This window comes from Suncus etruscus, chromosome 16, assembly GCF_024139225.1.
Source record: "Suncus etruscus isolate mSunEtr1 chromosome 16, mSunEtr1.pri.cur, whole genome shotgun sequence".
NCBI classification, from domain to species: Eukaryota; Metazoa; Chordata; class Mammalia; order Eulipotyphla; family Soricidae; genus Suncus; species Suncus etruscus.
The window spans coordinates 33,553,710-33,568,812 of record NC_064863.1 but is presented as its reverse complement, the minus strand read 5'-3'; the positions used below and the strand labels follow the sequence as shown (position 1 = coordinate 33,568,812).

Sequence of the window (15,103 nt, the reverse complement as noted above, 5' to 3'; positions counted from 1 at the left end):
CCCCAACAACAGCTTTTTTACAATAGAATTCACACACCATGCAATTCATCTCTAAAGTTTTTATGTAATTGTAGATAAAGGCCAGGGGTTCTAGAGAGTGGAGGAACGTTGCTTACTAGCATTGACTCAGTTGAGACTATGAAGAGTTGAATGAGGATGAGCTGGTTAGTAGTGGGGGAAAGAAACCAGAAAGTGGGTTGTATGGTGGAGCTAACTCTAGGCTGGAATCACTAGTTGGGCCAGTCCTTGCTTTTCTTTATCCTTTCTACCTGTGTGATTTTGGGTGCAAGCTCAGTGAGCTCATCCTCCATTTTCTAAGGTACAAGCACAGTGTGGCCAGTCTTCTTGGGGAAGGTGTCCAATAGGACATGGGGAGAAGGGGTGCACCTACGCTTGTGGGCTTCCTTGGATGGTTACCTGCTGCAACTGTGTGCTCGAGGAATGGATGGTGTGAGTGTCTTTCTTGCAAACTTATGGAGCTGATCCACTTCTCTATAGCAGGTGGCAGGTTGACTCTTGAACCTTTTGGTTCTGTTGCTAAATATCTGATCAGGCATATTGTGCAAATGAAGCCTTCTCCCCAGATCCCTGTCCCACGGGGTGATGCCCCGAGGTGGTGGGAGGGAGACTGGAGAGGCTGGTGATAGGTTTATGGTGTGGTTAGGCTTCCCAGTGACCCCCTGAAGTGTCACAGTGAATGCACAGAGAGCACGACCTTTCCTGTGGGTCAAGGCTGCGCTTATCGTGGGCTCTTAGGTACACAGATTCCCAGACCGGTAGCCCTGATACGGGTTGTCACACACGTGGGCCACTTATTTCTCAGGCCAGCTATTTCCAGTCTTTATCTAAGACTTTGGTTTTTTTTTTTTTTTTTTTGAGGGGGGAAGGTGGGGGGTTGGGAGGAGGTGTGTGCAACACTTGGTGGTACTCAGGGTTTATACCTGGCTCAGGGATCACTCCTGGGGACCTTATAGGGTGTTGGGATAGAACTCAATTCAACCACATGAAGGCAAGTACTCTACCCAATATACTGTTGCTCTGTTTCCTAAAAATATTGCTCTGGTTCCTAAAACTTGTTAATATTTATGAATAAACAGTCACATTGAAAATTAAATATTATTAGTTTCAGGTTTAAGAAACTATTTATAGTAATTAGTTTGAAAATAAAAATTTGGGCTGGAAAGATAGTTCAACATGCTGAGATTGTACTTTGCATACAGGAAGGCCTGAATTTGATCTAAGCTATCCCCCTGAGCACAGAGCCAGGAGTGCCCCTGAGCACTGCTTGGACGTGACTTAAAAAATAAATGAATACAATTTTTAATATATATATATATATATAGTATGAAGACTTTTGTGATTTATTTTAATTTCATTTTTTCTTTTATGAATCAAAACTTTTTTGCGGGGCCACACTTGGCGACATTCAGGTTACTTCTGGCTATGAGCTCAGAAATCGCTCCTGGCTTGAGGGACCATATGGGACACTGGCGGATCAAACTGTGATCCATCCTAGGTTAGCATGTTCAAGGCAAATGCCCTACCGCTTGCGCCACCGCTCTGGCCCCAAAACAAAACCTTTTTATATGGCATGTCTAGTGTTTAAATCTTTAGTAGATTGCCTGGGTAAAATCTTCATTTATCTTTTCTGTGTTTTGCATTCTTTAAATTTTTAAATGTAGTCACCTGGAATTACTAAGTTATTCATGATTGGGTTTTAGGCATACAATGTTTTAACACTGATCCCTTTACACGTGTTCACTTTCCTTCATCAAATGACCTTCCCCCACTCGCCTCCCTCCTACCAGTCTGCTGCTATGAACAAAGCCCCTCCCCCCTCTTTTTGGTTTTTGGGCCACACCTGGTGACACTCAGGGGTTACTCCATCCTGGCTACAAGCTCAGAAATTGCTCTTGGCTCAGGGGACCCTATAGGATGCCGGGGATCAAACCTAGGTCCATCCCAGATCAGCCATGTGCAAGGCAAACGCCCTATCGCTGTGCTCTGGTCCTGAGAACATAGTACTTTTTTGTTTGTTTGTTTTTTGGTCACACCTGGCATCCCTCAGGGGTTACTCCTGGCTCTACGCTCAGAAGTCGCTCCTGGCAGGCTTGAGGGACCATATGGGATGCCAGAATTTGAATCACTGACCTCTGCATGCAAGGCAAATGCCCTACTCCATGCTATCTCTCTGGCCCCATAGTACATCCAGGGGTCTTCAAACTACGGCCCACGGGCCACATATTGTATTTGTTCCCGTTTTGTTTCTTCACTTCAAAATAAGATATATGCAGTGTGCGTAGGAATTTGTTCATAGTTTTTATTTTCACTATAGTCCAGTCCTTCAATGGTCTGAGGGACAGTGAACTGGCCCCTGTTTAAAAAGTTTGAGGACCACTCAATGAAAAACATATAGGAAATAAGCTTACTTTAAATATAGGCTACACATTCTTTTGTTATTTAGTAGATAGACTTTTAGATTTTCCACTTGGCTTCATAGCATATTTTTCATGAATGTTAGATCTGTCTTCTAATCACTGCTTTTTTTTTTTTTTTTTTTTGTGGCTTTTGGGTCATACCCGGCAGTGCTCAGGGCTTATTCCTGGCTCTAGGCTCAGAAATTGCTCCTGGCAGGCACGGGGGACCATATGGGGCGCTGGGATTCGAACCGATGACCTCCTGCATGAAAGGCAAACGCCTTACCTCCATGCTATCTCTCTGGCCCCTAATCACTGCTTTTTAAAAAGTAATTTACACTAATCCCTCAAATTATAGGGCAGGGAAAATTGCTTATAAATACTTTCATAGCTAACCACTGACTGGTAAAATGTTCTTGTAGGTTGGTAAACATCCAAATACTTGTTGTACTGGGTAAATATGTTTGCTTTTGGCTGTTTAATGAAGGGAGAGACCTTGAGTGTTGTTTGGCAAAAGATGAACTTTTATGATGCAGTTTCATCGTGGTTGGACTTGGTAAAGTGGGTGGGGTTTTCTCATTCTAAGAATTTATTATTGTGCTTATTTTAATTGAGTATATAATTTCTGAGGTTGTTATTGCTTTCAAAGTTATAATCAATTGGGGATTTTGAGTGAAGAAAAATGGGGAATGTAGAGTTCTTCAGGCTACTTTGTAATATCAGTGACTTATGACTTGGAAAGGAGCAGCAGAAAATTTTCCTGACTATATGTGTGTATGTGTGTAATGTATTTGCCAGATTTTAGAGACTAGAGTTTTGTGCACTTGCAAATGGGAATAACTTGCATATAGCCAGAGGTTTTTTGTTTTGTTTTGTTTTTGGGCCACACCCATTTGACGCTCAGGGTTTACTCCTGGCTATGCACTCAGAAATTGCTCCTGGCTTTGGGGGACCATATGGGACGCTGGGGGATCAAACCTCGGTCTCAAATCTTTCCTTGGCTAGCGCTTGCAAGGCAGACACCTTACCTCTAGTGCCACCTTCCTGGCCCCCCAGCCAAAGAGTTTTTTAAAGTTGTTTTCAGGGCAGCTTAGTATGGAAAAAAAACTTTGATTTGATTTGAAGTGAGAGGAAATGAAGAACTGTGTTATAAGCCTGGGGATGTGACTCCGTGGCAGAGCACTTGCCTTGTAGTCATGAGGTCATGAGTTTGATCCCTGGCACCAATCCTCCTTTCTTGTCACCTTTCCTCTATGTCCTCTTGGTGCCCCACAGCCTCTTGGTGTGCCTCCTGGCATGGCTACTGTGCTAATATATGGAGCCAGCTATTCACCCCCAGCAGATACTGCATCCAGAAGTGGGTGCTAATACCCCCAGTGAAATGGGCCAGCATGATAGTCAAACGAATGCAATTCCCAGTCTTCACAGTAATGACAACAGTGGGAAGAGAAGGGAAGGAAACTTAACAATCCAGGTCCTGGATTGGCTGCTTGCAAGGCAAACACCACATTCTGTCCTAGGTTAGCGTGTGCAAGGCAAATGCCCTACCGTCTGCACCACTGCACTGGTCCCTGCATAGGAACCTTTATAATTAATTTGAAACCCTTATGTACTGAGGAAAGACAGGAAGAAATCTACAAAATTATACTAAAATAAATTTTAAGGATGAAATAACATTATTTTTGTTTTGTTTTTGTTCATGGATTATTCCTGGCTCTGCACTCAGGAATTACTTCTGGAGTGTTGGGACCAGTTGGGATACTGGTGATCAAACCCATGTTGACTGTGTGCAAGGCAAGAACCTTACCCCACTGTTCTGTTGCTCTGGCCCTGAAATAACATTTTTTATTGACCTTAGCCTTATATCTATCTCATTTGCTCTTTAAGAATATTTAAAAATATTTAAAAATACTAAGAAGGCCTACTATGACAACTTATAATTTAAAGAGACACAAGTTTCACTTTGAAAGAGCCCAGTAATCTTTAAATATTTTTCATCCTTTTACTTAAAAAATGTTTAGTATAGTATGATTTCATACCTTCTTTACTTCTGATAATTTTTTTTCTGTTATTTATGAATCGTTAGTGAAATTGTTTAGCTTTATAGGACCTTTTCAAAATTGTCTTATTGGCCCATTGTCCATGCCAAAGATAGAATTGTTCATTTTCTTATGAATTGCTTATGAGGATTTAAAACCACTATTATTTCTTCTATATTTCTAATTTGCCATAAGAAAATGTTTTCAGTTTAGGGCAACTTTTTGTCACCTAAGAGACCAGTGGAAATGTTGATGCTTTTGTTCACAGTTGGAGGTCATTGTGGCATCTAGTGGTAGAAGTCAGGGATGCCACTGAGCCCTGCAGGAGACTCCCCACAGTGCAGACTTCGGAATGTGATTTGTCAGTGATTGTAAATTAGAAATCCTGCCATGGGGACAGGAGGTGGTGCACAGCACGCAGCGGGAGGGAGGTCAGATTCCCCTTTGTCTCTTTGAGGATTAGGACACTTTTTTGTTGTTGTTTGTTTTTTTTCTGGCCATACCCTGTGGCACTCAGAGGTTAGTCCTGGCTCTGCACTCAGAAATCACTCCTAGTAGTCTCAGGGGACCATATGGGGACGCTGGGGATCGAACCCGGGTCAGCCACATGCAAGGCAATCACTCGACCTACCTGCTGTGCTATCGCTCCAGCTCCTCAACTAAAACATCTTTATAAGTTCTCAGAGCTTTTTTTAAAAAAATTATTTATTTTATTTTTTGGTGTTTGGGCCACACTCTGGCAGTGCTCAGGGGTTACTCCTGGCTCTGAGCTCAGAAATCACTGTTGGCAGGCTTGGGGGACCATATGGGATGCCAGGAACCAAACCCTTGTCCGTCCTGCAAATAAATGCCTTGCAGCTGTGCTATCGCTCCAGCCCCTCTCAGAGCTTTCTGATAATGTATATTAGCTAGCTTATTCTCAAGTCACCTTTCAACAGTAAGCCTATTTTTTTGGGTGGGGGGGGTGCATATCCAGCTGAGCCCATATTGACTCCTGGCTCTATGTTCAGGGATCACTTTTGGTGGGCTCAGGGGAACATATGAGGTAAAGGGAATTGAACTCAGGTTGGCCTCATGCGAGGCAACTGCCCTACCCCCTGCATACCAGCTCTCCTGTCAATAAAATGGTGACACTTAGGAATCCTAGAACAAACTTTTAAGTGGAGAAGGGGACTTGAGATAGAGTGATGACTGAAGCAGGAGTATTTGAGTAGTCAGAAGCATCTTTGAAAATAAGCAGACTGGTGTTTGGTCTTGTATGTACTTTGCTCTCAAGAACTTGTGAAACTCCAACAGGAGTGCATTCCAGAAGGCCAAGGAAATAGTGTACTTAAACACTAACAAAAACTGTACAGACGACTCATACTTGTCTTTACTGTCGTAACCAGTGTTGTTTGTTACTTCCTCTTATGCACAAGGGAGTGGTATATGAAGGCTTGTGGGCAATCCTATTGCTCAGCCACTGTCTTTTTGGTTTTGTATTTGGGACCATACCGGGTGCTGTTCAGGGGACCATGTAATTCACTTAACTATGTCCTCAGCCAGTCTCTCAGCCCTTTGGACCAGTCACATTTCCCGCTCTTGCTTGTTCTGTGCCTTGGGATCGTGAGAGATACTGAGAAACGTACATGTGACCAGTTACCCAGATCATCAAACCTCCCTCCCTGGTTCCCTTTTCTTCTTTTGTGAGAGATAGGGAGGAAGAAAGAGGGAGAATAAGTAATAGGGATTTTCCCTGCTCTCTGAAAGTGGGATGCTCGTTTGGTATGGTTTGCTAAGTTATTTTGGGGGTCTGAGTTTCTGTTTTTCATTTTAAGTGAATGGGGATAGTGTTCTGCTTGTAAAGGGTAGAAGCCTGTAAAATGTTCCATTTTCCCTCCTGTGTTTTAGACTTTCTTAGTAAGTGAAACCAGTGTGATTTTTCCAGGAAACATTCTTCCTGCTCTGGTGAGAACCTGGCAGCTACATACTGGATAATATTATAGGCTTAGCCAGTACTTTCTCCTCTTATAATCAATCATGTCTCACTAGATCTCAAAGATTATAAGTATTTTATTTTTAAAATGTTGCTTCATTTGGAGCCTAAGATTTATGGTAATTGATTATATGTCTCTTTAGTTTCTTGATTAAAGATGAGCAGGCTCAAGCTTTAACCAAAGTGACTAGAATGTTTAGCCCCGTTCATTCAGTGTGGACAAAGTGGGTATGTTTCTTTTCTTCCAGATTTTGGAGATAAAAAATATGGAAATGTTCATCTGCAGAAAATCTCAAGTATGTTTAATAACCTAAATTATAGGTTTTTTATTGAAGGCCTGGCATATGCATAAATGTTTCTCCGCTCCTGAAACCAAAATGAAACATGGGGTTTTTACACAAGGAAGTAGTGAAAAGGAACTTTATAGAAAAAAAGATGTTAAAACATCCAGGTTTCTTTGTTTTTCCTAAAGAGATTAAATCTTGTTACATAGATCTCTAACCTGGTCACCATTAATTAGATTCCTATGTTTTACTGACCAAAGGGAAGAAAATTAAAGCCCTAAAAAGTATGAATTGCAAATTTGTTTATTCCTTTCTTGGCTTACAAATAGGTTTTTATTAAGGACTGCATATTTTTTCTTTTCTCTTTTCTTTATTATCCTTCTCATAAATGAATATCTGTAACTCCAAATGGCAAAGTAATTTCTCACAGGCAATTCTGCGGTATGTATAATGTTACTTGCTTGGAGATTGCTATCACGTTTGAGGTTATATTTCAGATTGTAGAGTATATAAATTAAGATAAATGGCATTTTTATGAGGAGATACATATCCCAGAAGGGAAATTTGAAGGTTCAATTGCCCATGATTTTCAGCTAGTTCTCAGAAATTTGACTTGGATCTGTTTATCATTATTTTATTATGTGTTTCCAGGGAAAAGAGAACAGAGTTTGCCTTTGGCTTCTGACAAGGTGGAAACTAATTTAAAAATTAGAAAACAAGAATGAATGTAAAAACACTGATAACTTTATTGGGAATGTTTCAAGTCTGCTTGCTGTGTGGGATTACAAAATGTTTGTTTTACGTGAGAAGGGCCCTTTTATTCTCCTTGAGGTATTGGTATAACCTTTGAATTACTAGGGTTCAAGGGATAAGGACTCTTAGTATACAGAGTTTTCTGTTCTATCCAGGCAAAGTGACAGTCTGTTTTCAGATAGGCCATGGAGCCATCTTTTTTTCTCTTAACTTTCACCAAATCCTCTGCATCTGTAAGAAATGTTACCATGCTTGGGATCGTCATGAATTCACTTTTGTTGTATTGTTCCCATAACAGTAAGTAAAAGGAGTTGCACAATCATGGAGCCCCAAATAACTGTCCCATGGAGCAAAGCATTCCTTTTTCCTCTTCAGAACTCTGTTTCATGGAATTTGCTCACACTCAATGGATCTGGAGAGCTGTTTATTTTGTAGCTAGTGGAGAAAGCTGAACCTTATCTGAGTTTTGTGAGTAGAAATATTATTTCTGAACTAAACATACTTTGAAATTTCTTTTTTATTTTTTTTGGATGGGCCACACCCAGTGACATTCAGGGGTTACTCCTGGTTATGTGCTCAGAAATTGCTCCTGGCTTGGGGGACCATATGGGATGCTGGGGAATTGAACCACGGTCTGTCCTAGACTAGCGCATTCAAGGCAGACGCCTTACTGCTTGCGCCACTACTCTGGCCCTGACTCTCTTTTTTGATGGCCTCCTTCTCTATCTCCTTTCTCATTGCTTTGGAATTATCTCTGGTTCTTCTGTGATTATTGATCCTTGGTTTAAGTTAGTTAAGTGAGTTCCTGCATCTCCCATTATATCTGGTACTCTGTCATTGCTGGAAACTCATGTTCTAGCATCCTTGAGTGGTAATAAGAGATCATGATAGCAAATACTGGATCAGTTAAGATCACGAAGGCCTAGGGAGTGATCAGGAACCAGGGTTTTGTTGTGAAGACCTGAGCAGTGGCCGAAGAGCTCTCATGGATTGTGGGTTTGTTTATGTGTATATGTATGTATGTAGTTTTTAGGGGTCACACCTGGCAGTTCTCAGGGCTCACTCTTAGATCTGTGCTTAGGGCTAACTCGTGGTGAGGCTCAGGAGACGATTTTTAGTATCTTGTCTCTGTACTTTCTGGTCACTCTCTCTGCTCTCAATTTAAATTTAAATGGAGCTGGAGCTTTCCATCCAGCTGTGGTGGGGCAATCTCTGGGATGACAGGGGACATGTTCTGGATGGCTACAGGATGGCAAAGGAACACAGCAGGAGGAAGGGCTCCCTGGATAACTAGCCATGCCATGGGCAGTGTGCAGGATGTTTGGTGGCAGTCAGGTGGACTGGCTAGGGTGGGTGGCACTCTCCAGGACTTGCTCTTTTCACAGCTCTGATCCTTGGAGAGTGGTATCTAATATGGCGGCCATCAGCTCCAACCACATCAAGGCTGATAGTGGTGGGCCTAGTGGTCCTGCCAGTAACTTCAATTCCCCTTTATAGCCCCATCATTTCTTGTTTCCTCTTGTAGCATTTAAGTATGAGGTTGTAAGTAGAGGTGCAGGCTCCCTCTTGTCCTTGGCCATGTTTTCTGATTTTATCTCATTGCCCTTGGGTTGATTGTCTCTAATACCATCCACCTGGATGCTCTTCCACCTTGTGCTGGGAAAGCTTTATTTGTTAGGGTTGCAGGTCAGCTTCTGTATAGATTAAACACATTCACTGTTGATTTGCTGGATCTCCTGCAGTGCTCAGGGTGCCCAGGAGGTATTCCCAACTATAGCTTAGTCTGGTGCTGCTCAGGCCCAGTAGTATCAGGGGCTGCAAAACCACCCCTCAGTTATTCAGGGAAAAAAATATTTTTTAAATGTAGTATTGTGAGGGGTTGGAGCAATAACATAGCAGTAGATCATTTGCCTTGCACGCAGCCAACACAGGACAGACCCTGGTTCGATCTTCAGCATCCCATATAGTCCCTTGAGCCTGCAGATTTCTGAGCTCAGAGTCAGGAGTAACCCCTGATCATGCTGGGTGTGACCCCAAAAATCAAAACAAAAAAAATTAGTACTGTGAAATGGCAAAGTCTGGGGTTGTCATGTTTGTGTTTCAGGCATGCAATGTTACAAAATAGATCTCTTCACCATTGTCCTTTTCCCTCCACCAATGCTCACCCTATACCCCCAATTGCCTTGTACAAGTCTGTTTCTAAAAGAGGTGCACACATATTTGCATATTATATATGCAAATATATATACATATATATATATATCCGGCGCCGCCAGGTGTGGCCCCAAAACAACAACAACAAAAAAAAAAAAAACAACTAGAATTGTTGGATTCAATAATGTATGTAAATATTAAGTTATTTATGAAATGTTATATTTTTTCCCATAGAATTAAAAAAATTTTTTTTTGTTTTTTTTTTGTTTTTTTTTTTTTGTTTGTTTGTTTTTGGTTTTTGGGCCACACCCTGTGACGCTCAGGGGTTACTCCTGGCTATGCGCTCAGAAGTTGCTCCTGGCTTCTTGGGGGACCATATGGGACTCCGGGGGATCGAACCGCGGTCCATCCTAGGCTAGCGCAGGCAAGGCAGGCACCTTACCTCCAGCGCCACCGCCCGGCCCTTTGTTTTTTGTTTTGCAGGCCACACCCGTTTGATGCTCAGGGGTTACTCCTGGCTAAGCGCTCAGAAATTGCCCCTGGCTTGGGGGGACCATATGGGACGCCGGGGATCGGGGGATCGAACTGTGGTCGCCATCTTTCCTTAGCTAGCCTTGCAAGGCAGATGCCTTACCTCTAGCGCCACCTCACCGGCCCCTCCCATAAGGGTTTTTAAAAATTCATATCATGACCAGTTACATATGTGAAAGATTCATTCTGTACATGCCTATCAGTGGTTTTAATCTAATTATTTTAGAAAATTTAACTTATTTTTTTAAGGCCATACCTGATACTCAGAACTTACTTTTGTCTCTATGCTCAGAGGACACTCCTAGCAGGCTCAGGGTCTATGTGGGTTGCAAGGATCAAACCCAGGTTGGCCCTGTGTAAGGCAAGTGCCCTTCCTGCTGTACTATTAGAAACTCTGTTTTGTTGTAGCACGAAATTTGGGATTACTAAAAATAACTACGATGACCAGTGTTTTCCATTTGAGCCTTTTTGGTGCTTACCAAATACTGATTGATAATTTTTGTTAAGGTTTTAAGAATCAATGACTATTTTAGCTAGGAAGTTCTAGCTAGTTTAGCTAGGAAGAACTTTAGCAGGATAACAGTAGTTGACATGATCCAGCCAGTTCTTGGATCTTGTCACTTAGCTTTTAAAGCATGACTGGATTTAATAGAAGTGGACTTTGCCTTTTTGTTTTTTTATTTGGAGTCAAACCTGGCTGTGCTCAGGGATCACTCCTGGTGATATCAGGGGACCATGTGGGATGCTAGGGATTGAATTAGGTCAGCCACTTGCAAGGCAGGTGTCTTTTTTTTTTTTTTTTTTTTTTTTTACCATATTTAAGAATATTTTATTATTATTTTAATAATATCTTTATTTAAACATCAAGGCAGGTGTCTTAAGCTCCTGTACTATCTCCAGTTCCAGAAGTGGAATTTATTTTTGTTTTGTTTTTTGGGTCACACTCTAGCATGCTCAGGGCTTACGTCTGGCTTTGCACTGAGGAGTCCCTGATAAGGTTGGGGAACCTATGGGATGTTAGGGATCAAAGCTGGGTTAGCTGCATGCAAGGGAAGTGTGGGAAGAATAATACCCCCTATATTATTCTCTGGCCCTTACAAGTAAGTACATTTGTGTACATTGGTAGGGGGTAGGATATTTCGGACCTTTTATTGGTAAATGTGAGGATAACTCAAATTTTACAAGTTAGGACGAACAAACATTCTTAGCTTTCCAGAGCTTGTGTGTTTTATTATAAAGGAGGCAGAAATGGTTGCTTTCTTTATATAGAATGGATGTTTATCAAACAATATTATATTTTATTTAAGATGAAGAAGATGACTTTATATGTAAAAAAGCAGTCTCGAAAGCAAAAGAGAATGGAAGATCTACAGTTAGTTATCTTGGAGTAGCTAATATAAAAAAGGGTGAAGAAAACACTAAGACCAAGAATAAACCTTTGTCACCAATAAAACTTACCCCCACATCCGTGCTGGACTATTTTGGAACTGGAAGTATTCAAAGATCAGAAAAGAAGATGGTGGCAAGCAAACGAAAAGAGGTGAGTGTTTGAGTGCTAGCAGGAACAGTTAGAATGGATGCCCGTTACAAATAGGCCAGCATTTTTATTTTCTTAGTTTTGGGGCTACACTAAGCAGTTTTGGGGCTATTCTCATCACAGCAGTGTGGAGCATGTATTGTTTGTGGATTGAACTCCACCTGCAAAGTATGTATATTTAGTACTGTGAGCTATCTCCCTGGCCCCATGTCAAATGTTTTAAGGACGAAAACAGTTGTCCTATGATTATAGATAAAATGTTTGAGAATTTCATAGTATGAGGACTTTAGAATGTTACATTTACTTTTAAAAATGTATTTGCCGGAGATCTAGATAGCACAGCAGTAGGGCATTTGCTTTGCCAGTGGCTGACCCAGGACTGGCGTTGGTTCGAATCCCGGTATCTCATGTGATTCCCCCATGCATGCCAGGAGCAACTTTGAGTGCAGAGCCAGGAGTAACAACCCCTGAGCGCTGCCAGGTGTGGCCCAAAAACAAAAACAGAAAAAAAAAAAAAAGATGTATTTGTAATTATATGTGTTTTGAACTATTTCAAAATGCTAAATCAAAATATATTTGAATTTTAATCTAATGAGGACATTAGAACGTTACATTTACTTTTAAAAATATATTTGTAACTGGTAGATCAATTACAAGAAAGATTTGAAATTCTTAGACTTTAAGAAGTGCACCCAACTTTTAATGCTGACCTCAACAGACAAATTAGATAACAGATTTGTTCTGGAAGAACATAATAAATATAGGGTCAGAGCAATAGCCCAATGATAGGGCATTTGCTGATCTGGATTTCACTGAGCACTGCCAGAAGTAATTCCTGAGTGCCAAGAGCCAAGTTGAATTCCTGAGCACCCCAAGATGTGACTCAAAAACAAAAAGATAATAAATACATAGCTTGGGGCCGGAGAGATAGCATGGAGGTAAGGCATTTGCCTTGCATGCAGAAGGACAGTGGTTTGAATCCCGGCATCCCATATGGTCCCCTGAGCCTGCCAGGAGCGATTTCTGAGCGTAGAGCCAGGAGTAACCCCTGAGCACTGCCGGGTGTGACCCAAAAAAAAAAACCCCCAAAAACAACAAAAAGAATAGCTTATAAAAATGGAGCCTACCTGTACTATACTTTGTTTTGTTTTTGGTCCACACCTGGTGATACTTAGACTCTGCACACAGGAATTACTTCTGGCAGTGCTTGGGGTATGAAGCGTGATGCCAGGGATCACAATCTAGTTTTGCTATGTGCAAGGCAAGCACCCTATTTGCTGTACTGTCACTCCAGCTCCAGTACTTGAACTACTACATTTCAGCTGATGTTAGATTCATCTTTTTCTGGAATTTAGGAAACAGAAATGGAGATAGATTATACTGATTCTAGTCTCATGAGTTAAAGGCTGCCATGTGTTGTGCTTGTTGTTTTCATTACTTCCTGTTTGACAATGCAATCATTTCTGCAAACCGTGTACCCAGTGTTCTGGACCACTTTTCGAGGCAATACATTAGTTTTAATCCAGGTTTATTTTTATCTGTACTTCCCTTGAACATTTCAGTAGAGTTAGAATCATCTGTCAATTGGATATATACTCTTTAGGAAATTGGATGTGGTTGAGAAATGGTTATAAACATGATTTTCTGAGTGCTGTGTTTTGAGACTATCTTTCATCATTATATTTAATCAAAAATACTGTCAAGAAAAAAAGTTTTTGACGTAAGTTGATGCCAGTCTTGCTTGGTTTTCTTTGCAAACAGGTTTCACACAGTGCAGATGTTTCCAGTTTAAATGATGAAGCCATTGCCAAGCAGTTACAACTTGATGAAGATGCGGAGGTATTGATGCTTTCTGTAGCTGTCATTAAGAGCTTGATGTTTTGGCTTGCTATTTGATTTAAGCAAACAATCAAGATTGTTCTAATTCAGTTTGGGATAGTAAAGTCTTATATGTAAAATATGATAGAATATAAGGTGAAAGTCTGTTTCCTTATAGGCAGGGATTTTGTCAGGGAAGCCACAGGAATGTTAACTAGACAAGCGAGGTTAGGTTCCTGACACTGCATGGGCCTACGATCAGACCAAGAGTAGCCCGTGAGGATAGTGCGAGGACTAATTCCCCAGTGTTGCCAAGAATGATCCAGCTAAGGAGATGAAAGAACGATTGGGTAGTGACAGAGGAAAATCTGGGCTGCTTGGTGTTTTATGGAAACCAGAGGAAGAAAGTATTGTGAGGAGGAATGTTCTCCCTCAGAGGCTCCAGACCTTTGTAGCTGCTGCTTGAATCCGGGAATCTTAGTTAATTATTACTTTCCCAGGCTCCCTTACTATGTTGGAGACCCCTCTTCTATACTCTACTTCACCTTATCACAGATACTGTGCTTCTGCTATCATTGATTGCAATTGCAGTTCAGTGTCTCATATCCACCAGTCTGTTTCTTTCATGCTCATTAAAAGCAGTGTCAGTGTTCATGTTTGTGCTTGGTACAGAAAAGCCTCCTGGTTTTTTGTTTGTTTATTTGTTTGTTTTTTGGGGGGTGTTGGGCCACACCCGGTGCCGGTTAGTGATTATCTTGGTTCTGCACTCAGAAATCACTCCTGGCTCTGGGGTCCATATGGGCTGCTGCGTTAGTCGAGTGCAAGGCAAACGCCCTACCACTATGCCACCACTCTGGCCCCTCTTGATGGGAGAGAACAGTATTTGAGCTCTGGAATATATCTGATCTGTATTATTGTCTTGGCAGTTTGAAGTTATTTTCAGATGCATTTTATTTCTCTTCTCTTTTTTTATTTTATTTGATTACACTGAAGTACATAAACTACCATCTGGTTTCCATACAACCCAAGGTAATATGGAATGGCTGAGCCAAATACCTGGCCCCTTAGAACTCTTTGGAATCTCATAATTCCAACTATAGTATATGATTTTCTTTGGTTCTATTTCTTTTTTGTTTTGGGGCCACACCCAGTGACGCTCAAGGGTTACTCCTGGCTATACACTATATGCTCAGAAATCGCCCCTGGCTTGGGGGACAATATGGGACTTCAAGGGATCAAACCTCGGTTCATTCTAGGTTAGCACGTACTGCCTGTGACACTGCTCCAGCCCCTATTTCTATCAAGTCTTTATTGGTATTTTGCTAGGTTTTATGTTGAAGATGTGTATTGCTTTAGGTAGTATGCCTATTTGAATCATGTTAGTTTTTCCAATTCTTGAGTGTGGCATATCTTTCTCTTTGTGCCTGCCACTTAAAAAAATTCTTACTGGGGCCGGAGAGATAGCATAGAGATAGGTGTTTGCCTTGCATGCAGAAGGATGGTGATTCGAATCCCCGCACCCCATATGGTCCCCTGAGCCTGTCAGGAGTGATTTCTGAGCCTAGAGTTGGGAGTGACCTGAGCACTGCCAGGTG

At 41.5% G+C, this 15,103-nt stretch overlaps 1 protein-coding gene across 1 annotated transcript in view; it reads left to right on the top strand.

Annotated features, from left to right (window-relative positions):
* The window catches only part of RFC1 (replication factor C subunit 1), a 74,097-nt gene that overhangs the window by 22,839 nt on the left and 36,155 nt on the right, over positions 1-15,103 (top strand). Inside the window, exons 5-6 of the mRNA XM_049790105.1 lie at positions 11,461-11,693; positions 13,452-13,529. Coding sequence (XP_049646062.1) covers positions 11,461-11,693; positions 13,452-13,529 — 311 coding nt within the window. The remainder of the gene's footprint in view (positions 1-11,460; positions 11,694-13,451; positions 13,530-15,103) is intronic.